Below are 26,619 nucleotides of genomic sequence, written 5' to 3' on the forward strand. Positions count from 1 at the left end.
TAAAATTAAAAAAACCCAACACAACAACCCAACCAACTAACCTGCTAAGCTTCACTTTGTTTTTCTGGGAAAGAGAAAAGGAACTGTTTATGTTATAAACAGCACATTCCCATGTATCCACGTGGTTACACTTCTCTTCCCAGGAACTCTGGCAAACCTTCCCCCACCCTTCTTCCACATATGACTAATAAGGACACTAGGTTATTATCTCAAAGGATGAAGTCCATATTTCTGTTCACATAATTCTTGGTGGCATGCCTTTCCCTTTTCCTCCTCACTTCACCACAGTACCAATAGTACCTTTCTACCCAAGTCAGCAAAAGGGCATCCAGCGCCATCCCATAATGAATTTGTGTGTAGTGCAGAAGCACAGAGATGCTAGGCCATCTGTTTATGTCAAAAACAATAAATACTTAGATTATAAATGTCCTTCTCTTTTCTTAACAAGGGATATTAGTGGAACTATTCCTAGATGTGTCAAGATGTTCACAGCACCAGCTCTTCAACAAGGTCTGGGAGAGGCATTTAAATCTGCAAACTTAAAACATGTTTTCTCAAAAAGAAAATCTATACACCTTTGTTTTATCAAATAAAGAAAAAATTGCATCATAATACAAGTGTTTAATTATGCTTTTTATGTTCATTACTTTTACAAAATGTTGACTTTGTGAGGAAAGGACTCCTTCAATGCATTTTTCCCTCAAGGTGTAGTCTACCTTTTACCAGCATTACTGCATATATTTATATAATTAAAAAAACAAAAAGACCATGTCTTATTTAAACTCTTAGTCTAGTGGTGCACTCTGAATGCTTTTTTTTCTAAGTAATACTCTATCAGTTAACATCAACAGTGAATTCCTCCTAAAACAAGCTTCACTGTCTATATAAAGGTCCTTCCAGCCACTGCTTTTGATTGGGTCTCAAGACACTCCAGAAAAGCATCAGTGATACTGTGTTTCATGACACTTCTTGCATTGTTTTAATTCCAAATGTATACAAATGAAGTCATTTTAATCCTATAAATAATTTATTTTTTAAAAATTGTGCTGTTAACCCCTTTGCAGGGCAACGAGCTATGTGAAAAGTACAAAACTTTTTGTCAAATATGATATTGAGAGTGCTTTTGACGTAGTTCATTGGTTTATCATCTCAATTTATATATACTGCGCAACGGGCACGGCTAGAATCCATGAACCAAGCTGCAAAGATCTCAAGCTAAGTAAGGCGGAGAGAGACTTGAGAGACAATGAAATACTTTCCTATCCAATGTATACTCTTCAGACTAAAGCACTCTTTCTATCAAGCCTTCTAAACTGTTAAATAAAGTGTTCCAAACAAGCATTTAAACTTCATTACACAGAAGAGCAACAAGTAGTAGAAGAGTAGTAGTAGAAGAGCTACAAGAACAGTAGCCTGCCAGACAAAAAGGCAGGAGGGAAAATATATATATATACTGAGTTCAATGGTTAGCCTGAATGTAGCACAGTTCTTCACAACCGATGGGGGGATAATTTCAACACGGTGTCCAACAACGTTCTAACGACGTGCTTCATCTCGACTGGTTACTATGAAGCAAGGTGGTAAATGTTTGGCCCCAACCGGGCTTCAGAAATGGTTCTTTTTCATGACGAGCATGTCTGTCCAGCTATCAATCATGTGTGTTTGCACCAAATCCCAAGCCATTTAAAATACGACTAATTAAGTTAAACTGAAGTCGTCTGCTCCAAGTTCGCCATCAACTATCCATGCTACTGCATTCCTCTGAGCAAAAACAAAAACATAAGAGAAAGAAATCACATCTTGAAGATCCTATTAATACTTTGTATTACAAGACCAGTAATACAGTGTATTTACATAAGTTTTACTGAACATGCATTAGTGAATACATCTTATACCATAGCTAAATCCCATGCTAAAAATTAATTGGTTTAGATGTCATTAATCATATTAATTTAGCATGCTAGGTGTTGGTACACAAAACATTTTCATTGAAGTTCCAGAGAAGTGTGCCAATTACAAAGCTGTCTGTCATCCATTTAAAGTTTGTAAAATTGTTAGGTATTATTCTGTGCACTACACCTCTTGTGGAAGCACTGCTGTGAGAAACTCAAGTTTGTATCAGTTTGATTTTTATGACGTTTACCAGCTGATTTTCTGGAGGAACTAATAAAGAGTGAGCAAGCAGCTAATTGGAAGAAACAGACAAACAAAACCATGAATAAAACCAACTGGAGGATAGGCTCCGAGTCCTTATGGGTGCACTCAAGTTGTTACAAACAGGAGGTTGGCCAGGCTGGTCCACCTAGTCCAAGACCAGAAGCAGATGCATCAGAAAGCACAGCAGCAGGGAGAAGAGGTAATCCTTCCTCCTAATATCCTTCCAGCCATTTTCACCTAAGGTACATTTCTGAACTAAAGGTGTTTACTTATCTAGGTAGCACTCAATGGATTTCTCTTTCATTATTTATGAACTCATATTCATACCTAATAACCACAAGATCCTGTGGCATTGGGATATACTGTATTTCATGTTAATGCCTACTGTAAATTTTTACCACCAAATATAATGTGTAATGACAGATCAGCCCTCCTGTGGTCACCTCATTACCACTTCTGGGAGGCAGGCAAGAAGAGCTGGGAACAAATGCGCATTTTGGCTGTGAAAAAAGTGTCTCTCTCTTTCTCTCTCTCTTCTGGACACAGATCATTGCTGATGTTTTGGAAAGAGTCAATTGTGTACAGATTTTATGGTGGGAAACTTCACTGCCTGGAGACTTCAGAGAGCCAGTTTCTAAGCATTTTAGTATCATTATTCAATTTGCAGTACAGTCAGAATGCATTATTTAAATTTTAATAACACTGTATGTTATTAAACCTTGAGCACTGGAAGCATGATTTTCAGGAAGTCCATGCAAGTAAGTTAATATAATCCTAAGCTTTGCACAGGGCTATGTCAGAAATTTGAGCATTATTTTGGAAATACCAGTAATTTCATTTTTATTCCACAAACATAAGTGACTTAGATAAATCCATATATAAAACTCCAGTAATTTCTTTTTAGTATAAGTAACAATTCTAATCCACAAGTTGAAAGCTTTTTTAATTCTACTTATGGTATGGAAATTCCACCAAACCAGCTGCCCTTTGATGTAAGCTTTTAGTGATTAAAGAACACACACAGTTTTTTACCTTCAATATCCTGGTTGTCTACAAAAGGTGCTGGTCCCCATATTCTAACAGTGCCATCATCAGAGGCGCTGGCCATCATGGATGGAACCTGTGGGTTCCAGCTCACACAGTTAACAGTACGCGTGTGCCCCGTCAGCTCCGCAATTGGCAGCTCGCTACGCTTGTGCCAAATATATACTTTGTGATCTAAATAAAATATGCATAAAAAAACCAACATAGTGAAAAACATTGTTCTACACAGAACAATTTGTCACATCAAACAGCACTTCCACACAAGCCCTCAGAAACTAATAAAACCCATTAATGTTGTAAAACCTGTGTCTGTTCAATGGGCAATAGCACTAACAAAATTTTTCTTCTAAAAGCAATCAAAAGAATATGGGTGATGCTCTTCCACTACGAGGCACATTCTCTTTTAAGACTTGCAAGTCTACTATGCTTAGTATTTGAAGAAAAACATTTTACTACAATGCAAATAAGCCAATACAAGGCTAAAGAGAAAAACAAAGCCATTCTTAAAGATATGGAATTGTAAGCTTATGAAAAAGGAGGTCTTGCAGGTTTTTTTTCTTAATTGTATTTACAGAGTGGTACATGCATTATCAAGTCATGAATACTATAGCAGAATATTTACAACCACCACTGTTGATGAGCACTATTTAAGATCGCAGCTCTAGTTTATGAAATGCATCTGGACACTAAAGAACTAAAACGTTCCAGTGAAAGTGCAAACACAGCAAATGAGGGAGAGCAACAAAGCTTATTGTCTCAAATTGTGATCTATTACTGTCTTCAACAACAGCTAGTTTTTGTGCAGTATTTGAAGATACACATTTGTACATATTAAAGTAGATGTAATAAACCACCTTATAGATCTTATTCTGTGATAGGAGTATTTTAATTATTTCTAGCAACATGCTATAAACAGAACAGTGAACTAGTCAGACAAGAGACCCCAATGCAATTTTTAGAGAAGTGATACTGCTTTATAACCAACACATTTAGGAATAAATTAATAAAGGTGTTTTGGTTTTGGGGAGTATTTTTTCCAGCTGTAGACTAGCAGCCTTCAACAAACCTGCGTGTTGACCACACTAAAAATGCCTTTTGAATATTCCAAAACAGAGCTATACAAACTGAACAAGTACATAGTAACTACTAGCATTACACAAAAGCCTAATATTTATGTCTAGCATATAAAGTATTTTAATCTATCTGAAAGGTTTTAATGCAGATGTAATTCTGGAGGCTTAGCAAACAAACTAATCTTCCTTTACTCCTCCCAACCCCTTACAAAACAAACTTGCTCTCTGACCTACCTGCTAGAATAGCATCATGGAACCATGAGATAACTCAATTGTCATCTGCTGAATCAGCTCATTTGAGTACACCACCATTATATATACTTGCATTGATGCAAATGTTCTTGTGTTTACATTCTACTTAGGATTTCAAGAGACTACATGTCCATGCCATTCATCAAACAACACAATTCACTCTCTGCTTAAACACTAGACAGGCAAGCCTTTGCTGTCTGGGAGAATCAAAGCCTAACCACAACCCAGTATTTTGGTGCTTCTCAGAATGCCTGTGTTTTGTTTTGGAAAAAAAATTAGTCAGATTAGGGCAGCAGCCAATTTCACTCTCGGAAAGAGAGCTCCATTTTCTTCCTATTGATGCCAGTGTTAGAAAAACGCCTACCTAGCTGACAATGTACCTTCAGTTTAAGAGGTTATGGCAATGTTATCAATCTATTACTTGTTTTAAAAAGGTTATGAAAATGCAATGTTTTTGTTTGCGTATTTTTAAGATACAGACGCAGTAGTTACATTTGCAACAATTCAGTACAAAGAGGCAACAGCTTCAGACAGTTCAAACCTAAATCAAGCGTCATCAGTTTCAGCTACTGCTCAGTAGTTTTTAGACAGTGAAGAAAATAAAGAATAAATTAAATAAGAAAAAAAAAGTAGTATATACACTTACACAAGCACATCAGTTTGACTCAACACAAACCCTGAACTTTTGGCTACTTGGGTCTCAAACCAAGAACCTTGTTAAACTACGAAAAGATGTTCACACTGCACGGGAGTCCTTCAGTCATTATATTCCTTTGGGTCTGGTCAGAGGGTGAAATTTGTTTTTTAGACATATTTAGCATTTTCCAGAAAAGGATAGTAGTAAATGTCCTGGCTAACCTTACTTCCTAACAGCTGTGAATCACATAGTACTAACAATGACTGCTTACATATTCCAAGTGTAATTTTTAGTCCTGCATAGGTTTGAATCAAGTGACTTCCATGGGAAGTGATGGCATTACATCAGTGACAAAACTGAACCAATTAAAGATATAAACCATTAATTTCTACTCTTGCCACAGAGAATTGAATAAAAACATACCACAAACCCTTTGATCACCAAGAAACCCTGCCAGACTATGGCAACAACAGCTTAATTTTAGACTACTGTCATAATTAAGATGACTGTTGAAATTAAAATAACCTCACCACACTTATATCTTTAACAGGCAAATTACGCTGTTGCTCCTCAGAAATATTTTTTATTTGAACCATAAGCCTAAATAGCATACCACAAAATGAAAAAGCCTCAAGAACACCCCACCCACTTCTAATTAAAATTGTGCAGATGCTTTGGCTTTACAGGAACAACACAAGAGAGTCATTCATGCTTCCTACAACTACCACCCTCTCAAAAGATTCTTCCTGCCGGCACACAATTTTTTCTTCAAGTATGCCACAAACTCAGTGCTCCTCAAACTTAGTTAAACCAGTTGCTTGCTTTTATAGATGCTAACAACAAAGTAAGGTATAGGAAGGATACAGTGTTCCAGTTTCCTGCACAAAGGGGAACGATGTTACCTTCACTGCCACTCGCAATGAAATCTTCATTATGACCTCCAAAACACGAGTGAATTGTGTAAAATCCTTGTGTAACACCTTGATACTTTCTCACTAAAACTCTGTCTTGTAAGTCCCATAAGTGAACTCCCTGGTAATATGAAGCAGAAAGGATGTTATTTTATCATTAAACATTTCTCATTGCACTCTTTTGAAACATTAACAATATTTAAACATTATGAAAGTACAATACTTAAGGTAACTTCAGCATTAGATCAAGAGAGTAAAGATATACCAAAAAATTACTAGATAAAACTTCCAGTCTGCGGTTCCTTCCATTTTGAAAGCTCCTATTCTTACTGAAGGTTCCAAATGTATAAATAAAATCTAATTCTCACACCACAAACATTTTAACCTGCCGAAATTCTTGCTGTACCTGGCTTCTCAACAGCCAGATATTAACATTTAATAGTACAAATTTCATAGTATGAAACTCTTGACTATAAATGTGTCAAAACAACCAGTCTCAAGAATAAGACTGTCTTCTTGTCTGAGAAGGCCATGCTACATTTTTTAATATTAAGGCCTTCATATTACATGAAATAAAACTGGTTAATATCAAACATTCCAATTCATATAGAAATATTTAAAAGCAGGTAGGAGGTGGAAGCAGATTTATTTTAATTTCCACTTATCCCAAACTTACCTGAGTTGCTACATTTAACAAAGCTAAACGGCCATTTTTTGAAATAGTAAACGACATAATAGGGTGATCTTCTTGGACTCTGAAATTACAAGACACAGCAGTGTTAAGAGTACACTTTATGTTGCATCACTATTTGGTTAAGACAAAAGGTCTGTGTCCTGACTCTGCAATATTATCAGGGAAAGACAGTTCTAAGTTTGAAATTAAGTATCTCTTTGTCAGTAAAGCCAGGTCTGCAACAGTTTGCTTATACTTATGACAAATCCCAAGACCAAAAGGGACTTCAGACCTCAAATCCAACCCCTTATTTCAAGGCAGGATCTACTAAAATATGCCAGGAATTAAGAATTTAAGACAATTCTTGATTATATAAATATCAAAACATTCACAAGAAACCTGCTCCACTGCTTAAGTTATTTCCAATACTTGATCTAATGCTTCTCACTGCAGCTGGAACTCAAAAATTCTTGTCCCATGTTAAGTCTTCTTTCAATACTGATAGCATTTTAATAACTAATTTCCCATCCTGCCCCACAAACCCTTCAAAACCCTTCCTCAATATTCTTCTGACACTAAGAACCAAGAATTCAAAACCAAAGAAAATGGTAGTTACATGTTCCTGTCTGTAAGATCCTCAAAGTTATAACCCCGAATTCGCTGGTGTGTGTCCGATGCTAGAACAGTTTTCCCATCACTCAAGCACCACAGGCATTGTACTCTCACCCCTTCCCAGGAGTCAAGGAGATTGCCATCTAAGTCCTGATCAGAAGGGAAGGGGAAAAAAAACCAAAACAAACACAACAAAACTTTTAAAAAAATGTAACTTAGTTTCAGATCTCTGAGGAGCTGTGACAGAAATATCTTGGAGAGAAAGTCGGACAGAAAGCAAATCTTACTCTGTAGAAGAGAGGACCTAACGAACTAGGACTTAACAGAGGGCTTTTGTAGGTATCTGTCCTGGAGAGCTCAGAATCTCTTTCTTCACTTATTTTCTTGTGTGTGATATGTGCAATCTACATCACGGTGCTCACCATTGCAGTGAATGAGGTTTGCATACTGCACTTTTATTCTGGGAACCAATTCAGATGACAAATACTCAAGAGTGTGAGACTGTGGACCACCATTCAAAATCAACACTAGTCAGGTAATAAAGGTTTCATATTTCTGTTTACACTAAGCAAAGACAGCATGCAAAAACTAAGACAGACATAGTAAAAAAACCTGTGGAATAAACAACATTTGTGGATAAAGGCACTAGTTTTTATTAATGTATTTTCTAGACTGGCTAAGAAAAATTCCCAGCCCACAAACCCTCCTTTAGGCAGAGGAATCCCTCTACAAAGAAATGTTTGAACCCTTCTAACTACTACATAAAACCAGAAGTGCTGCTGAAATACTAGCATTAATGTATTGCTTCTCTGAATTATGAAGAATCAGACATTTGAGTGTACAAACACATTAAAAAAAAAAACAGAAAAAACCATTAATGTCAGATTTCCCAGTGACAAAACTTTCACGCCTTACTTGGTTTTCAATGGGACAAATGCAGAGAACTTACACACTGATAGAACTGTCCACGCTGACCTCCTGTGACAAAACGCTTCCCATCAGGATTCCAGGCCACGCTTGTTAAACTGTCTTCATGAGATTGGCTCATCTTTGTCCTCAGCTCCCCAGTCTGGAAAATAAACAAATGCAGCAAGGTCTTATACCAGAACCCTTTCCCCAAAAGGCATTGATAATTTTCTTTGACATGCATAGTGTGTAGAAGTGCATTATTTCAACACAGTTTTTTAAAAAGCAACACAAACCTACAAAGAATGCAATAAAAAGGCACAACTACTTCAGCATCTCCAGTGACCCTGGCCTTGATTTTGGACAGCTTCTTTTGTCCCTCAAATCAGAAGAGATGGACTGGGTGGTATGTCAGACAACTGGAAGATTATTAGTAAAGAGAGGAATTAAAAGAAGTTGGAAGGACACGTAAGAGAAGAGCAATATGAAATGAAAACAACCATGGACACCAAGGAGGCCAAAAGAAGGAGAGGAGACCAAAAGAAAAATGGAGATGACAAAATACCTTCTAGTAAAAAGTTGGAGTATCGAAGTATTTAGACTATTTTCCTCCCTGAGCTGGAGCTCTGTGCCAAAATTCAGCTTTCACCCCTAGCTTATTATTATAGTAGTATTATACTAGTGTTTCACATGACAGAGAACCAGTAAATGGCTTACCATTGTCAAAACAGTAAGGGCTTCTCTCTGTTCCCTTGTGCCAGCTCTACTGCTCTTCATTGAGCCAATTTAATCAATTAAACAGAAAAGTATTCCAAGGTTGAAAAAAGGAAACATTTTTGGTTTAGGAAAATTAGTTACTTTGGAGTTCACGACAGCAAAAGACTACATGACCTGCAACTGAGGCAGGGCAAGTTTTTATATCAACTGAAGTGCCCATTAAAAATAAAAAAGACCCAAAACCAAACAACAGCAGAAAACGGTTTTCAAACTCACGGAGGAAACAGTTAAGTAACCTAGCGTCAGATTGGAAGTTCTGAAATGATAAACTTAAGCCTTAGTGGACCTTCCACTAACATCATAACAAGGGTTACATAAAGCCAAAATAGCCTGAATACTTCTGCTGCTCATCAAAATCTTTAATATGCAATTGCTCCCCTTAGATGGTAATTATGCGCTCTGTTTCTTTTAATTTATTCTGTTCATCTCTTTAGTAGCTCTCAAAGGTCCTAGGGATTTAAGCCATCCCTTCTCAGAAAGGATCAGATACACTAGAATTGCTGCACAGTCCCAGGCACTTCAATTTTTTTTCCCACCCTGATAGACTATGGAGTACAAATTATGTTACTTGGTTTCTGGAGAACTGAAATTAATCAGTCTCTCTTATATACACATTCACACCTTTGTACAACAAGTTTGTTCGAGTCACTTCCTTCATGCTTAACATATTTAAATACTGAAACAAAAGTGGTGCATTGACCACAAAGTTCTTTTTTTTTTACTTTTAGTACTTACTTGTACATTCCAAAGCCAAAGCTCAGAACAATCATCTGGGCCACAGGCAACAAGATAGCTGTCATCTGGACTCCAAGCAATATAAGAGACACCATATGCGTGACCTTCTAACGTCTTAAGTAGTTTTAGCTGGTGAGTATCCTGAAACAAGAGAGATTCCGTTAAAACAATATAAATGAACTCCTACTATATTTCACATATACATTGTGCCCAAGTACAGCATGGTAAGTTTGCTTTACACAACTTGGCCCCTGCATCTTACATGACAAGTGAATAGGTTCTTACTCGAAAAGCAGTTCCTAGTTTACAGAGTAGGGTCATAAAATGAAAGCTTCCAAGTTTCAACGTGCAAAACAACACTTGTGGGTAATTGTCTTCTGATCTTCTGTGATTCTGAATGTGGAACTAGAAATATTGTGTACAGACTTGTACATTACGCAACACTTGTTTTAGTATAAAAGGTTCCTGTAGCATCACGTCTTTCTACATGTACTGGAATACAAAAGTATCCATATTTTTCAGAACTAAGTTGCTTTTTTAAAAGTAAAGACATGCCTGGAAGTCTGCACGCTGAGAAGGGAAAACCTCCAAGTCCCAATGTTTTTATAACCTTGAGTGTTATCTTGTGTGCACTGCTCAAGAAAGAACTTTTACAGAAATATATTTTTAAAAGGTTCCTTGAGAAGTGTTCTTATTTCAGAACTGCTGCCTACATCAAGCTGTTGCATCTTTTCTGCCAGATTTAGTGAATGAAGCATACTTCACTCAGAGGGTCTTGTATCACCTCTCCAAGTGTTCTGCTGCCTTGTCAGAGCAGCTTGACTTTCAAGCAACTTACCAAATTAAGTATTACAGCCAGATACTGTGAAACAGCCACTCACTGGCTTCCTAAATACAGAAACCTGCTTCAATACAGTATTAGCACTAACTCTTGACAACAACATGAATATAAAAATAGAACTGGGCTTGTTAAACTGTTGACAATTTTTGAGAAGCCTGTTGGAAAAGGCTAAATGGATTTTCCTTCATCATTTCTTCCTCTCCCCCTGCACAGAGGGTGTTTATATCACCTCTTCAAAAAGAGTGACTAGGCTTGATTTCTCAAATTGTCCTTTACCTTTCTTTTGGTTTAGTATTAATCAGCAAAACACCTCTTGGTTCCAAAGAGAAAGATCATTGTCAACAGAGGGACAGAGTGACACAAACAACTGTTTCCTGGGATCAGCTGCGAGGGATTTGGCAACTCTCAACAAGCCTGCAGCTTTAATGGTTCTGCTAGCTAGAAAAACTAAATTCCTCAACAGAAAGTGGGCTAAGAATAATCTTCAAAGCACAGAGAAAGAGGGGCAACAAATGGACTTCCAAGGTCCACTCTCCATTCCAATAATTATTCCTGATCTGCATTAGACCCTGCCATCTGTGTCTGTAGCTAAAGTGATCTGCAAGGAAAAACCAAGTCATGTCTGACATCATCTTGCATCCTGGAGTTTGCCAGCAACAGGGGTATTTCTTTGTGCATCAGGATTAAAGTATGCCTGCCACTTCTCCTGCATCATATTTGAGGTTCATGAAGATCAAGGTACACAGAATATTCCTCTTCTAATGACAGGACTTTGTGGTTGTTACTGTCTCTCATGCTGCTCTCATGCTTCTCTTCAAATACAGCAAAACTGCTATACCATGCTTTGCTCTAAAATAGTAGTCACTGGTATTTCAGGAAAACATCCCCAAATGTACTCAATGTGCTTCCTACCCACCACCAAAAGAAATCTCAGCACTTCTATCCCTTTACATACAGCTTTCCCAGCTTTTTGTTATGTAGAAGAAATAACTATTCAGGTATTAACTTCAGTCTGCAGTAGTTAAGCTCCTTGGTTGAAAAGCCAAAAACTGCCAACAGTTTTTAGGAAGTGCAGAAAATAAGGAAGGTTTCTGTAAGGAAAGTTTTATATCAAAACCACCTGGCAGACCAGGTGATGTGCCTATTCTGCTTATCCTTTGTACTCTAGAGCTTGACATACTTAGCAACAGTCAAATAACGCATTCCACACAAAAACCTACTTCACTCAAGACAGTATTTAATGCTGTTGAATCTGTGCAAAAACTTCAAAATGAACAAATGAAAAAGAAGCATGGGTTAAGACAGCTTAGACATGCAGTTTGGTCTGCATGTGTAAGAAATTCATGATATGAAATGAAGAAAACACATGGAAGCAGTATCATTACACTTCAAGAGGAGCAATGAAGAAAAGAAAGGAAAAAAATTAAGTAATCTCATACATGAAGCATGTGTAGAAGCACAATTCAATTAAAACAGCATTCTCTCATCGCTTGCACAGAGTTGGATGGATGTTTTGCAGTACTTCATTTATACACACCATAATAATTCTAAATACTTTAGGTCTTGAAAACCTTATTAAACTTATAGTTCAAAATACATTGTCGACTGCTACAGGAAATACAAAAAGCATGCTCAGGCAAATCTGAAAATGAACCATTTGTGTTATGTGACCTAATGTTATTTAGGGATCCAACTCCCTAAAAAAAAAAAAAAACAACACTTTTTTTTCTTTCAAGTACTCAAATACAGAAAATAAAATTCTACAAAGCTGCTTTCCCACTAAGTATTTATTAGAAATTTTGTTCTTCTAGCAACCGTTGGCCAGAAGGGTTAAAAATACTCACAAAACATTTATTTGATTAACCAGGTATCAGCTAACAATTTGCTATAAAGTGTGATAATCAAGATGGTATTAAAACCTATCAACATAAAAGGAAGATATGCCTCTACTGGTAAATCAACAGCAAAAACATTTGATCCTTAACTTACTTAGAATTACTCTTAAAAAAAAGCAAAATACACAAATAATTTCCTAAGTAAATTCAATAAGTCAGCTTATACTACTAAGCATCTTTTGGCCCAGAGCACACTGGCTCCAGTAATAAAAAACCCACAATGGTTCTATTCCTGAAAAAATACAGCACTTGCTGGTAGTTCAGGGGCTATGTAACAACTGTGTACACAGAACAGGGTTTTACATTCTCTCATCTCCTCTAATAGCAAAAAGGACTCCAATTATATAATTGGCTACCTAACTTGTAGTGGAAGGATTGAGTTTAGCTCTCAAATGCTACTGAAAGCCAGGAGAGAACTGCAAAAACCCTTAATCTTTCACTTAGCATATCAGTTTGCAGTTCTGTAGTTAAAAACTGCAAGACCCTTACTTTTGATAGTGCTTTACAAGCATTAACAATTTAAAATATCGTGTGCATATGCTGAAGTTTATTTAGTCACATACATAGAAGTACCCTTTTTAAGAATGATTTAAAAGGAGGGTTCCTCACTGTTATGCTCCTTCCACCCTCACTCGATGCCTCTCAAGGCCCTCAAGCTAAGCAGCTCCCCTGGAGGGCACCAGCAGGCTCTACCTCATGGTACTGCATAAAGGCACACAAAGTTCCTGCCCCAAAGCAGCCAACAGTTCAAGTCTATTACTCTCTGGCATCAGGTTTTCAAGTGTCCTCCTTCACCAATTTACACTGAACATGATCTTCAGTCTCTTACATCCCAGAGAAAATCCCTAGTCATTGGGCTACAGTACATGTTAGCCTGTCCTACAAAAATTAAACAACTGTAGCAAGAGAAAGCAGAGAGGGAAGACATATATACACATTTTAACACATTGTACACTTACTGGATCAACCTGCCATATAATAACAGTTGTGTCCTTAGATCCTGTTGCTAGTTTAGTGCCATCGTTGGAGAATTTACAGAACCACACTTCATTACAGTGCTCCGTTAGTATCTGCTGTGTATAGCATGGGAACTGTTTCCTGGGAAAAGAAAGGGATTCATTCACTTATTAATAAGAAAGCAAATAATAAGAGATTTATTATTTTTTGTACATCAAGCTAGTAAAAAGTAGAACAAAAACTTAAATGCAATACCAGACAATTTAGAAAATTCCTCCATTAACAGCTGCTTCAAATATTTACAGGATAAAGTACCTTATCTGGTAAAAAGGTCACACCACCAAGTGATTGTAACTAATTGTAAGAACTTAAAGCTATTCTTATTCCGCTCACATAATTTGTTATGCTTTCATATAATCTGGAATAAAATTGACCTCATTAGGAGTGGAAAAGCTTACAATATACTTCTGTGATGTATAGAAAATACCGCAGTACAAACATCTCTGAACTCTCCATGCAACGTTTGTGCATTGTTTTATTTACATGTGAAGTTTAAGTATCTAACTCACTTAGCTGTATATTGCCAAATCATTAGAAGTTATTATTACATCAAGGTTTAGTAAAATAGTGGTTTGTTCTTGAATGTGATTGTGCGTAAGTTGTTTCTTTTCTTACATTTTGTGCTATTTTTCACTTTCTTTGCAGAGTAACATATAAAATAGCTATGCATGACTAACGATTCTTTTATGAGTTTCAGCTTGAACTGTTTTTCCTCACAAAATCTACATTATTTTGTAAACTAAAGTGTTTATCAAATAACATATTATAAATTACCAAAGGAGAAGAGTCAAACATTTCTCTAGAGCTAATTATTAATCTTCTAGTTACACACTGAGGAAAAGCTAACAGTCAAAATATTAAGTTAGGTAAGAACTGGAAACAAGTTTAATTTTATTTACAGCTTGCTCACTGTATAAGAATCTGAAAGTTAAGCTAAAATAGACTTTTACAGTAGATGCTGCTTTTACAAGCAATACTACAGTAATTACAAGTTCATTATTCAGATGCATTAAAAGGCAGTCTCTCTAACGATGGACATTTTTTCTTGAACTGCAGGGATCCTGAATTGGTTTAGTCTTACATAGTTTTTACAGTGCTCAGTGCAACAGAGCAACATAACAGTAATGAGACACAACAGTACTAATGAAACAGCAGTCTCTGAATATACAGTTGTACTTATCAGTGAAGATAAACTGGCCTAAAGGCCCTCACTTCCTTCAAATTAGTGTTTAAAAATACAGTTTGGTGGTAGCTAGGCTAACAGTCACCTGCAAAACTTCTTACCAGAAGCTAGAAGCTGTATCCTTTCAATCCATCTTCTTTTACCAGAAGATGCTTCCTAGTCCATGCTTAAAGACTAACAAGCAACATTTAACCACCATACATCCCTCACTCCTCTCTTATAGTAGATGAAGATAAACAAAAGTAACATACACAAATACGTAGTTGGCTTCCTTAAGTATGCCTACTTACTCGTTTACAGAGAAATTAAGTCTGTTCTGCTCCTATTTTAAGCTGACCAGCAGCTGCCTAGTTTCCACTAGAACAACACTGAGCCAAAGGTAAAAAGCCCCACCCACAAAAGACTACTCAGTTTTCCTTGAAGGCTAGAGAGAGGTAGGCAAGCCCTTACACAAGTAAGCGCACCTAAAGGAAGACTGTTTCATTATTACTTAGCCATATTGTAGTAAGTTAATGTTTTTCCTCAGAGCACCAATTTGCTCTAGAAGGTAAGAGTCTTTATCTGTAACTCACACAAAGTACAAGGGGAACACAGTGTCCCAGGAAAGCCTTTTCAGCATATTTCATTTAAACAAAAATATAGTCAATAGAACAACAGCACTTGTATTTTAAAGCCTAAAAAAATGCAGCCACAGTTTTGTAGACATGAAAAGCAAGCAGACAATGCTGGAGCACACAATTTTCATAGTAGAGGTGGCCTTTAGGTTCCTAAAAAGGGTAACAGGCACAGTTGATTTAGCTGCTGCAGACACATATCAATATTGAATTATACTGACAATTCAGTCAAGATCAGAGCATTCTCAAGAAGTTCTTTTCACTTAATTAAATATACAATCCAGCAAGTTTGACTTTACATATGGCAAAGAACACATTAAACAACCCTTCTGCAGAATAGGGGGAAGGGAATAGCAGCAGTCTTGAAACAAGAAACCCAAACCAGTCATCTAACCATTTCTGATTTTGGTAATGAGGTACCAGTGTAGCTCAAAGGTTTTTCTTTTTCCTTTTTTTTTTTTAATATTTAACTATGAACTATTCTGTTCAGGACAATACACTTGAATAGTATCATTTACATACTCAGAGTATCTAACAAAGTTATCGATTGTTGTATTTACAGAAGTTCAAAATTCTAAATAAAACACCAAACAGCTGTTTTTTTTATTCCCTGCATATAGGATGGAAGATTAATTCCTTAACTTCCACAACAGTTCTTTCCTAAAAAAAAGTTAAAATATTACATTAATACTACTACTGAAAAAGCAGCAGCATTCACCTCTCATTTGGGCTTTCCTGTTTGTTTGTAAACTCAGACTAAAGTTTATTTACATGAAATCAAGACAAAAGAACTCCACTGGAAAAAAAACAAAACAAAAACGCAAACAACCCAATCAAAACACCCAACTAGGATGATGAATCTCAAATCCAAAACTGACCATACCCAAGACCATCAATTTTCTATTATCAAAGGCACAATGAGAAAAAATCCCTCACCTTCACTCCCAGTAGTTTCTCCCTCTTATCTCCCACTCTTATGAATTGACTGAGTTTTAGTTAAACATTTTACCTATTAGTGCAATTCAAGGATGTTTGATCAAAACATTGCCAGAAGTCCAAAACAGATTAGTTTCAACTAAAAAAGGTAAAGTTGTCAGTGTTCTATCATTTAGGTAGTACAGAACTAAGAACTGTCTAAACTATTACACTACTTCTGTCAGTTTAATAAAAATTTGGCCTCCACTGTCTTTAAGTCACCCGTTATGCCCAAGCATGGCAGCATGTACAATGCACCACACACTGATCTCAGACCCCTACAATAGGTAGGTACAACAGGTTGAGCTGAGGACAGAATGGAAGCCTTGATTTTTAAGTGGAGCTTTTTTTTAGAATCAAAGTAGTCCTGAGTACGTATGTATACATATTAAATATGCAAGCATAATGTGCAACCACACCAGGTATAAAAAAACAAAAACAACCCAAACCAAATTTATGGCCAAGTTTATGTCAGAAAATAGATTGAGATGAGTGAAATTAAAAGTCCAGATTTGTTGCATATAGTATCTTCTATATTTGTCTCTATCTATTCTGACTTCAGTTGGTTTAATAGTTGGCTTCAATGCTCTCTGGAGTTCAATTACATCAACCCCCTACAGAACATCCGGAGTTATTTATGGACTTGTAGAAAGACTAAAATTAAATCTTTCCATTATTTTTATTTGAAAACTCAATTCTGAAGCTGAAAAGCTACAATTCCAGTATCTGATCATTTCAAATAGCTCTTAAAATGGGGAACAGTTAAATGTCCACACACAAGAATGCGACGCAGCAAAATGGCAAGCTAGACCACAGCCTAAAAATGTTACTTGAATAGATGAGGTGCCAATGATTTTAATCTTAAAACCTTAAGGTGGCTACAATGAAATACTGTGGAAACCTGCATCTTTAAAAAGATTCCAAGTAACCCAAGAACACAAGTTAAAACAGCTCAGTGGAGAGTTTCTATAAGCAAGTTTGTCAGTACTTAACTTCCTTATATGAGCTAACCTTAACATGAAAAAAAAAATTTCCTGTAAGCCCAAGTGTAGGTCTATTACATGAATAAACATAAGGGTATAATATACAGCTCGTATTTTCTAGGTATCCTAGCCTCCATTCCCTTATTACATCAGACACAGCAGTTTTCCATTAAAGCTATGTTGAGTTTTTACATCATTGGCTGAGTTCTGCTGGTTAAGGAAAAAAACACTCAAGTCAGCCATTGCCACTCTTCTAGAATATATTTTCAAGATTCAGAGACAGCAACAGTTTTGATTAAAAAAATAAATAAATCCTGCAGACAGCCTTAAAGAGCCAATATGTAGATGTAAGAGACTTTCAATTCTTACTACCTTACAAATTTGAGAGAATAGTTCATTATATCTAACATAAATCAGATATGTTTGTTGTGTGTTTCTACTCTGTTTTAACTTTTGTGCCTCACTTGTGCACCTCGCTATCCAGTACTACAAATTAAAACTGAAAGTTGACTTATTGAAGTATGAAGACAGAGTCTGGGTAAATAACATACTACTGATTCTCCAGTGAAAAAACACAGCAATCATGTGTCGATGAATAAACAGACTGACTGTCCAGAAATACAAGAAACAAGTTGCTAAGGGCTAGCATAGTAATATACGCTATTCATACCCATCCAATTAAAATTTTAAAGCTTCAGTCTGATCCCACTACCCCATATCTAGCTACCAAAGTCTCTTGTACACACACACACACACCTTCTCTACTCCTTCCAATTATTAATTTAATAAGAACTGTCTTTTCCCATTCAAGTCCTGTTAAACCAACTCAGTAATTTTAATGTTCCTTAAAATAACATTATAACAACTGTTGTAAAAGACAGGGAAAAAAATTTTTTTTGACATCTTAAAAGTCACAAGAGTGTCTTACCTACTACAAACATGATCTATTAGCAGCGAGACAGAATCTAGATTACTATCTAGTTTGGTATTATGATATAGGCACCGGTCCCGTTGTAGTTCCACAGCCTGACGCAGCAGGTTCTGTAAACGCCTTGGAGGAAGCATCACTGATGGGGGTAGGTATGCTTTAAAAGAGTTATAAAGAAAACAAATCAAAAAAATATACATCAAAACCAAATTACAAGTAAGAGCATATTTTGATCAGTGTTGATGGAAGCCCCCTTAACTAGGTTTAAAAGCTACAGAAAAGTACACACAGCCTGTCAAATTTACAGCTATACATTTGGAATTAGAAGCATGAACTTCTGGAAAGCAGAGCTGTATGCAAGGTATTTGTAGTTATAGTATATATTGTCCTGGACAACAAGCACCATTTACACAAGCTAACTCAAAACCCAATATTTAACAAACCCTGTAAAATTCTAAAACAACCCTATCAGTTTCATTCATGTAAGGAATTCTCTATTAACACTATCAAATAGAAAAAGAATAGAAAGAATAGAAATAAAGAATAGAAAAAAAAGAATAGAAGAAAAAAAGAATAGAAATAGAAAAGAATACCATGAGTTTTACAACTCTGATACATACACCAGCCACAAGAAAGACAGAGGAGAAATCCTAATTCCTAGCAAAGTCTGAGAACACTATCAACTAGAACTACTATCACTAGTGGTGATAAGCCACACTTAGTTTCAGTCTCTCAATATAGGTGGCATTTACCAACAAAACTCCAAACTGCACATTTAATCACCAAGTTGTACTATAACTGCACACAGTAAAGAAATAAGAGCTCCTATTGCAACTAATTTATCAGAGACAGCACAATGTTACATACAGAAGACTGAAGGCTAAAAACAGCTAAAGGCATCCCCATTAACCAAGAAATACGAAACCAACAACTGGCAAATACAATTCCCTGGGATACATCATTATCTAAGATGTACTGGATTTACAGAGGTAGGAATAAATTCTAAACATCTTACTCTGGAGTTTGTCCAAAAGTTTAGATCTCGAAGCTGTTCCTTTCCCCTCCCATTCTGCTTTTGCACGCAAGTCTTCTGCATGGCTACACATCAGATACCTGTTTAAAAAAAGCGCACACACACCAACAGACCAAGTCTTTCTGGGATAATTCTTTTCACTTTTAAGCATGACATACAACATTCTTAATGAACTGGAAGCAGATGACTTAAGCTTGAGACCAATGGGAAAAAAGGCAGAGAATAGTTTAAAAAACACACATCATCCTCAGAAAAAGCATCTACAAGTTGGCAATAGAAAAACAAAACACAAGCAGATTGTAGGGAAGGTAGAAAGGTCTTGCATCAAAGACCAAACCAGACTATATTAATCTACTTGTTCAATTGTAAGATAACAGGCTAATGATTCTCAAGATCAGATGACCATGTGTATGTGTTTGGGTTCCAGTACTATAAATCAATCAGGTTGTTTTCAAGGACCTGCAACGGAACACTCTTGACTGAAAAGTCTTCACTGACCACTTTACCATACCTCACTACAGCTTACTAATCAATGGGATAGCAGCTTTAATACAGTTTGAGTTTTTACAATATCAGCTATCAAAAGCTATAGAAATCCTTAGAAAATTCCACCAAAAATGCTCTCGAAGTCCAAACACTCACCCACTGAGGACATGAATACGTTCTGTATTATACTTCAGAGGCGTCAGTTCACAGCGTAGAACTTGAAGTGCCTCCAGGACCTTGCCATCCTCCAGATATTCCAGGTACTTCTGCTGCAGCAGCAAAAACTTCATCCTCTGACATGACAGAAAGCAGCAGTCAGGGGAAAAAGGTTGACTGAAGTTTCAGAAAACGTTTGAGCCTAAACAGAACAGTAGAAACCATTCTACTATGCCCTTCAGAAATACAGCTAAATGTAATGTTTTATTACTTAATTTCTTTTTACTGGGTTTTCAGCAACAATACAGCAATTAAGTTACCAATTAATTTTCTGCCTGCCTTACAAGGCTCCAAGTATCTTCCTATTTCATTTCTCAGATGCCCCCCCTTCAACTTGCATAATTTTCCTAATCTCTCCCCTTTTCAGTTACCATTCTTGAAACCTTGAATTAGATCAGCTTTCCAATCTTACATTCTATCTATAAAAGCACCCTTAAACACATATGTAAGACTACATGACAGCACAGAACACAGCAAGTCAACTTCAGAAGTTCTCATATTGCTTACATAGGAGCTAACATGGATTGTTTGCATAGCTGTTAAGGTATAGCAATAACAAATGACACTGCCTGAGCCTTTGTTTTGTAGTTCCACATTAAGTTGTTTCCCTTATTGTTTTTCAGGATTACAGATAAAATAGTTTCCTGTATTTAGGAATTACTTCCTAAACACTGCTGTTTAATAGTCTTCCTTTACACCTTCCACAGTTTTCTGTTCTTTTCTTTAAAAAAATAATCAAGCTTGCTATTCTAACAAAAAGTGTCTGTGGATAAAAATATAGGGCATTCTTTTAGTATATTAAAAAACCTGAAGTCCTAGAAATTTCTAATAATTTATTTGAAACACAGTTTGTTTGTTTCTGGTTGAAACAAACTATTCTGTGTTTGCACATCACCTTTACTGCTAGCAGTTATAAGAGAGAAAGACATTTCTGGTCCACAAGATTCACCATGTTAAACAGGAAAATATACACTCTTAGACACCTCAGTAAGAAACATAAGATAGATTAAATATGGCAAATTACATTTGCTTCTCTAGTAAATACACCACAAGTACAACCACTGGTTTCCTCTCCTTTGTCAGACCTCAGGCACCTCACTATTTTTATGCTCATATTCGGTCAATGTTTACTCAATTTCAAACACATTGCTAGCCTCCTTAAGTAGAGGGATAATTGGGAAGTTTAAGATACTGCTGTCCTATTAAAGCTGACATGAAACTTTAAGGTTTACTACAGGTAAAATTCAAATTTAAAATATAATGCAGTTTTAGCTTCCAGAGACATTCAGGTCTTCATAAGTTTCCATATACAGTGTTATTAACTTACCACACACACCTTTGTGAAGCTTAAGACATTACACAGTGAAGGTGATTTACATTCAAACATGTCTGTAGTACTCTATTGTCCTGTATGTGACAGGAAAACCCATATAATATTAATTTGGAATTGTTACAGCATCACTATACAGTTTTTCCAGGCGATACAACATTTTTCGGTGTTCTGACATGTAGAAAAATAAGAAGAATATTCCAATTATTTACAACCTCAGTGGTTGGTTCCATGAAGTAGGCCAACAGATCTAACACTGTTTGCTTATATACTAGCAGCAGGTGAGACAACAGCTTCCCCTCCCTGCTACACATGTGCTCACAAGAATACATGGTGGTGCATACGTAGTAGTCACATACTGCATTTCATTCCTCTTGTTCACCTCACACGGATGATCACTATCTGATAAAAAAATATTCTAGTATTTCCAGTTTGTAATAAAAACTATAATCCCTCTAATTCTTCCTTCTCCATTCACCACACATAGTATTTATTAGATTTATATAATCTTTCCCCCAAATAAGATAAGCGTATCTGTATCCAATTACTTTCTCCCTCCCTACTTTTAGGACTTGGCATGTTAATTTAATTTCTTTAGGGGGAAAAAGTAAAAAGAGCAGAAAATCCTAACAGTTTGTGTAACATCAGCCCTAACATTCCCATGGAAGCATTGTAGTAACACTATAATGCAGAATACTGTTGCTACGTTACCCAAAGAGGTATAACTTCAGTTTTGGATTAGAAAGTATAATTAAAAAAAAAATTAATCAGTGCCATGTGTGACTCTGGCATATTAGGAATATAAAGCCTCCATAACAACACAGTACTGTACATTTCATGCAGGAGTCTACCGTTAACATAATGGAGAATTAGAATAAAAGATAAGCAGTTTTAAATTGTCTTATCTATAGCAAAAGCCAGAGACTAAAATTTTGACAAGAGAAATTAAACTGATTTTCTAAGGTATTTTGATAACCGCTCCAGAACTTGCTCTACAGAGTAGTCTAACAATGGCATACCTCCTTAAGGCAGAAGGTACCCCCCAAAAAATAATATTAAGTGTATCAGGACACTCCTGGCCCCCTGCCACATTTTTGTGTAGCTATTGACTTTGCTGACAGATTTCACTGAATGACTGAATTTTGTCTTTTCTCTCAACTGTTTATATGGCCTGGCAACAATACTGTTAATTACTTCCAATATCACCTTCTCACAGTAGACAAGGCCATTTTGAATACATCACCTCTTCTAGAGCCCCAACAACCTCTTCTAGAAGGAAAGGGAACTGTTTATAACATTGGCAGCTGTAAAGTAAAAGCACAAAACCTGGCATTTAAGTAAAACAGAACAAGTATAAAACCAAATTGATACAATGCACCCAAAAGAACAGCTTACTCACTATCTATTTTTTAGCTACCTTCCAAAGAAGGGAAATAAGAACTATCATAATCAAAATTATACCACATACAACATAAGTGCCTGGAATTTGTTACTATCATCTCAGTGTTTGCAATGGAAATTTAACACCACTACACAGTTTACAGTTGAACTATTTGAATCCAGACACTACCACCACTTAGCTTGGAGTAAAATCTTCACTCTGTAGGACCCATGGTAGAGTCCAATGCAATAATTTCAGCACTTCAGTCTGGCTGGTTTTGTCCAGTTATTACTACCTCATCCTGTCTTTCAACTCTCTATAGAGGGCAAGGATAAAATGCATTACTTTGTTGTTTCTAGAAGCTATCATTTAAGTGTAAGTTAACATCCTGAGGCAAAACTAAGACAAAGTTAACAGATGTACAGGGGTTTTTCTAGTTTTGTTTTAATTTACGAACTATCAGCATTTTGCTTTCTTCAAGCGATAGCTTTTGATTACTAACATGAATATTTAGTATTTTACTCTGCCACTGTCCTCATCGTTAGTGGGAAAGCCTGTCAGAATCTTAAAATTCTGAGAAGTTTTACATGCACCATGATTGACCAGCACCATGCAACTGAAGGTGACAGCCTCAGCAACACAACCATGAAAATAACAGGACAAACATCCCACCACAGTCAAGAAAATGGGTCATTCTGATTAACAGTCTTCTAAAACACTTAAGCACTTAAAGAAACACTTTAAAAAAAACATTCAAAACTTAAATGTAAGGTTTGCTATGTAAAGGGCAGAAAATACTCTGGCCTACAAGATTTAAAAAGGCTTCAACGACTTCACAAGCAACTCATTCCACTAGGGAACTGCCCCTACACACTGGTAGCAAGAGGAACACCATACAGGTGGAGCACTTTGCTCAAATGACAACTTTTTTTGTTGTATTGCCTGCTGCAGTAGTTGTGTATTTTCAGAACTGATGGAAAAGCCTCATTTAAGTAAATGAAAATAAGAAGTAAAGAGGACAAATAGAAAGCAAATTCTAAATTACTACAAAGGAAGAATCTAACTGAACCTGGGAAGGAATGTGAAGTCTCCTAAGATAGCTGCCAGTAGCCCTAAAGTAAGCAAAACCTCGGGCTAGCTTGAAGCTAATACTTTTTAAGTGTTACTCAAGGAAAAAATAACATGCTTGAAATAATTACAAAGACTTCCTACAGTTTGTCTCCAGACAGCTGTATCTTACATAAGATAGCTGCCAGTAGCCCTAAAGTAAGCAAAACCTCGGGCTAGTTGAAGCTAATACTTTTTAAGTGTTACTCAAGGAAAAAATAACATGCTTGAAATAATTACAAAGACTTCCTACAGTTTGTCTCCAGACAGCTGTATCTTACATGCTGGAAAAGTAAACATGACTAATCACATACTATATAGCACTCACAGTTGCGTTGACATAAACAGAAATAAACAAGACTGTCTCCTCCCCTCCAACATACCAATACACAGCGTCAAAGTTTTACAAATTGACATCAGCCATTTCATGTTTAGTGTTTTCACCTGTAGAACTTTCAGCACTTTGCAGAAATAGGGAAATTGAAACAGGAATAGAATTTTCAAAATACATATGAATCGCCTTCACTGACCAGACATTTCAAAACCAGCTACATAACCTGGATATTTTGTTCAGGTCACAAACTATAAGAAAAACAACTGCAATATGAAAACCAAAACACCAAACACATGCACACACCTCAGACAAACACATCCTACTTTGTTAACTACTCTGTGTCATCTAAATTTTTAGGTACTCATTCTTCTTGTGTGCATACATTTTTGAAATATCTAGCCATACGGTGCAAATCAAGAAACCCAAAATTTACTTTTGTTTTTAAAAAGTGCCATGCCTGAACTTTCCCTAATCCAGACATATACCATATACCTCTTTGTTGTAGTCTGTATTACCTACAGACCATAAAGCATCCTTCCTGACTTGACGTGGTCTTCCACTAGTTTTACAGGAACTGACTATACTAATACCCACCCAGAATCTCAACCATATACAAAATAGCTGTGAGGGGAAGGAGATGGAGACAGGGCACATAGGATGGAGCACACACAAGCTCAACTTACCCCGGCAAATCGGTATTGTCTTACTAACATACGACATTTAATACTGTCATCTGTTTTAAATTATATGTTATTTATATAAAGCAGAACAACTTCAGGTAAAGTTCAGTCTCAGCCAAGTATTTTTACTGCACTAAGTTTTATTCAAGCAGTCAGACATGAACATTGAAGAATAGCATGCTTCCAGAGCTCTCCAAAACAACAGAAGGAAAATGGCCCCCTTTTCTTCAAATTAAGGTCTCCAAAAAGTACAACACTGATACTCAGTTAAACCCCCTGACTACCAGATACATAAAGCATTTGAATACTCCAGAGGAACTTGATAGCTTCAGAAGATAGATATGAGAACATTTACTTCAAATGAACATTCATACTCACATACAGTGGTTTCATACTTTCAGTCTCCATAAACTATTGAAAACTGCAGGCAATATTCAAAACTATTTGAACAGTAGATCTTACATGCATCAAGCCTTCAAGAAAAGAGAAAGTGAACTAACTACTAGCCTAAGTAAGAGGTGCTAAGCTTGATCAAAATAACAGAGCAGAAGAAACTTCTCTTAAGTACCTTCTGATGTCTTGTGAAACATCTGCCTTTCCTACTTCCTGTTCTCTCTTTCTCTCCCTCCCCCACCGGACAGGAAATTGTCTTGACAACAAATGAATCAGCTAGAAGTGGAGCTAAGCAGCTATCAGCTGATTCTTCATTGTTTACAGCCACAGACACTTTAAAAAGCCTTACTACTGTTTTCTTCCAAAGTGACCTTAGTTGTTCTCACTTCATTTTGTTAAAATTGAAGCTTAAACACAACAGAACACTTGAAGAGCTAAGTAATTATTTTCATCTTGAGATAGGGAAAAAAACCAAAAACCAACCAAATGAAGAAACACTTCCCTCAAAGTAACCAAAATCAGAACAACACATATTGTAATGGTCAAGTCACAGGATCTACCAACCTTTTATTTCTAGGTTCATCTTTAAAATAAAAGCCAGCCAAAGAGAAAAAGCTCCAAATAAAATCCCGAACAGCAATACAAATGCATTTGCTCTTTAGAAGCCATCTGGAAAAGCAACAGTATTGTTCATGGTCTATAGCAGCCTCTATATTCTTGTAATGTGCTATTACAATGCCAACTCAACATCAGTATTACTGCATTTTATTTCTAAACTTCTCTTCCCTTAAGAAAACCTAACTCATGTAAACAGAGATTGTGAGAAGTACTTCAAATTTTAAATTAGTATTCAACATAAGCAATTTCTACAGAAACTGAGCTATTTTAGGACTCTTTACAGGATTTCTATTTTATCAGTTAAGTATGTTCACAGTTTAAACATTCAGTGCAACAAATACTAGCTTCAACTATTTTGGGCTTCCTATCTCACATTCTAAAAAAATAATAAAAAGTTCAGATTAGTATAGTGTTTGAGGTAGCATGCAAGCCAACTGAAGTAAACGAAAAAGAAAGCAAGAAGTTTGGACAACCAATTCCATAGTGAAATATTACACCACTACAATTAGTCCAACTATACAGCTCTGAAAGAGTTCAAGTGCGCCTCTTACCACAATTGCATGCGGAGAATGCACTAAGGCCTTAAGTTCATTCAGGTCGTTCTCAGCCTGCAGAAATCAGCATAAAAACAAACAAAACAAAAAAGTATATAAGGAGGGTGGATTTTGAATTCTCTCACAGATACTATAAATTTAAACAGTGGTTAATACAGTCCTATAAGCCCTACGTTACCTTATCCCATTCTCCTTCCATGACATGATTGCGGAATTTGGTAGCAGAAGGATGTTCTAAACGACATCCTGACTCTTGCATGAGAAGATCAACAGT

The 26,619-nt window shown here is 36.3% G+C and overlaps 1 protein-coding gene across 1 annotated transcript; it reads right to left on the reverse strand.

Moving 5' to 3' along the window:
- Nucleotides 1-1,391: 1,391 nt before the first annotated feature.
- WDR26 (WD repeat domain 26) lies at nt 1,392-26,619 on the reverse strand. The gene is made up of 13 exons (XM_009994767.1): nt 26,524-26,619; nt 26,343-26,399; nt 19,889-20,025; nt 19,229-19,326; nt 18,214-18,370; nt 13,473-13,611; nt 9,778-9,918; nt 8,309-8,428; nt 7,364-7,509; nt 6,751-6,829; nt 6,066-6,195; nt 3,190-3,375; nt 1,392-1,761 (listed from the first exon to the last, which is right to left on the reverse strand). The coding sequence occupies exons 1-13, from the start codon at nt 26,602-26,604 to the stop codon at nt 1,736-1,738; spliced, it is 1,497 nt and encodes a 498-aa protein (XP_009993069.1). The 5' UTR covers nt 26,605-26,619; the 3' UTR covers nt 1,392-1,735.

This window comes from Chaetura pelagica, unplaced genomic scaffold (genome assembly GCF_000747805.2).
Source record: "Chaetura pelagica isolate M959 unplaced genomic scaffold, ChaPel_1.0 scaffold2, whole genome shotgun sequence".
In the NCBI taxonomy this organism is placed as follows: Eukaryota; Metazoa; Chordata; class Aves; order Apodiformes; family Apodidae; genus Chaetura; species Chaetura pelagica.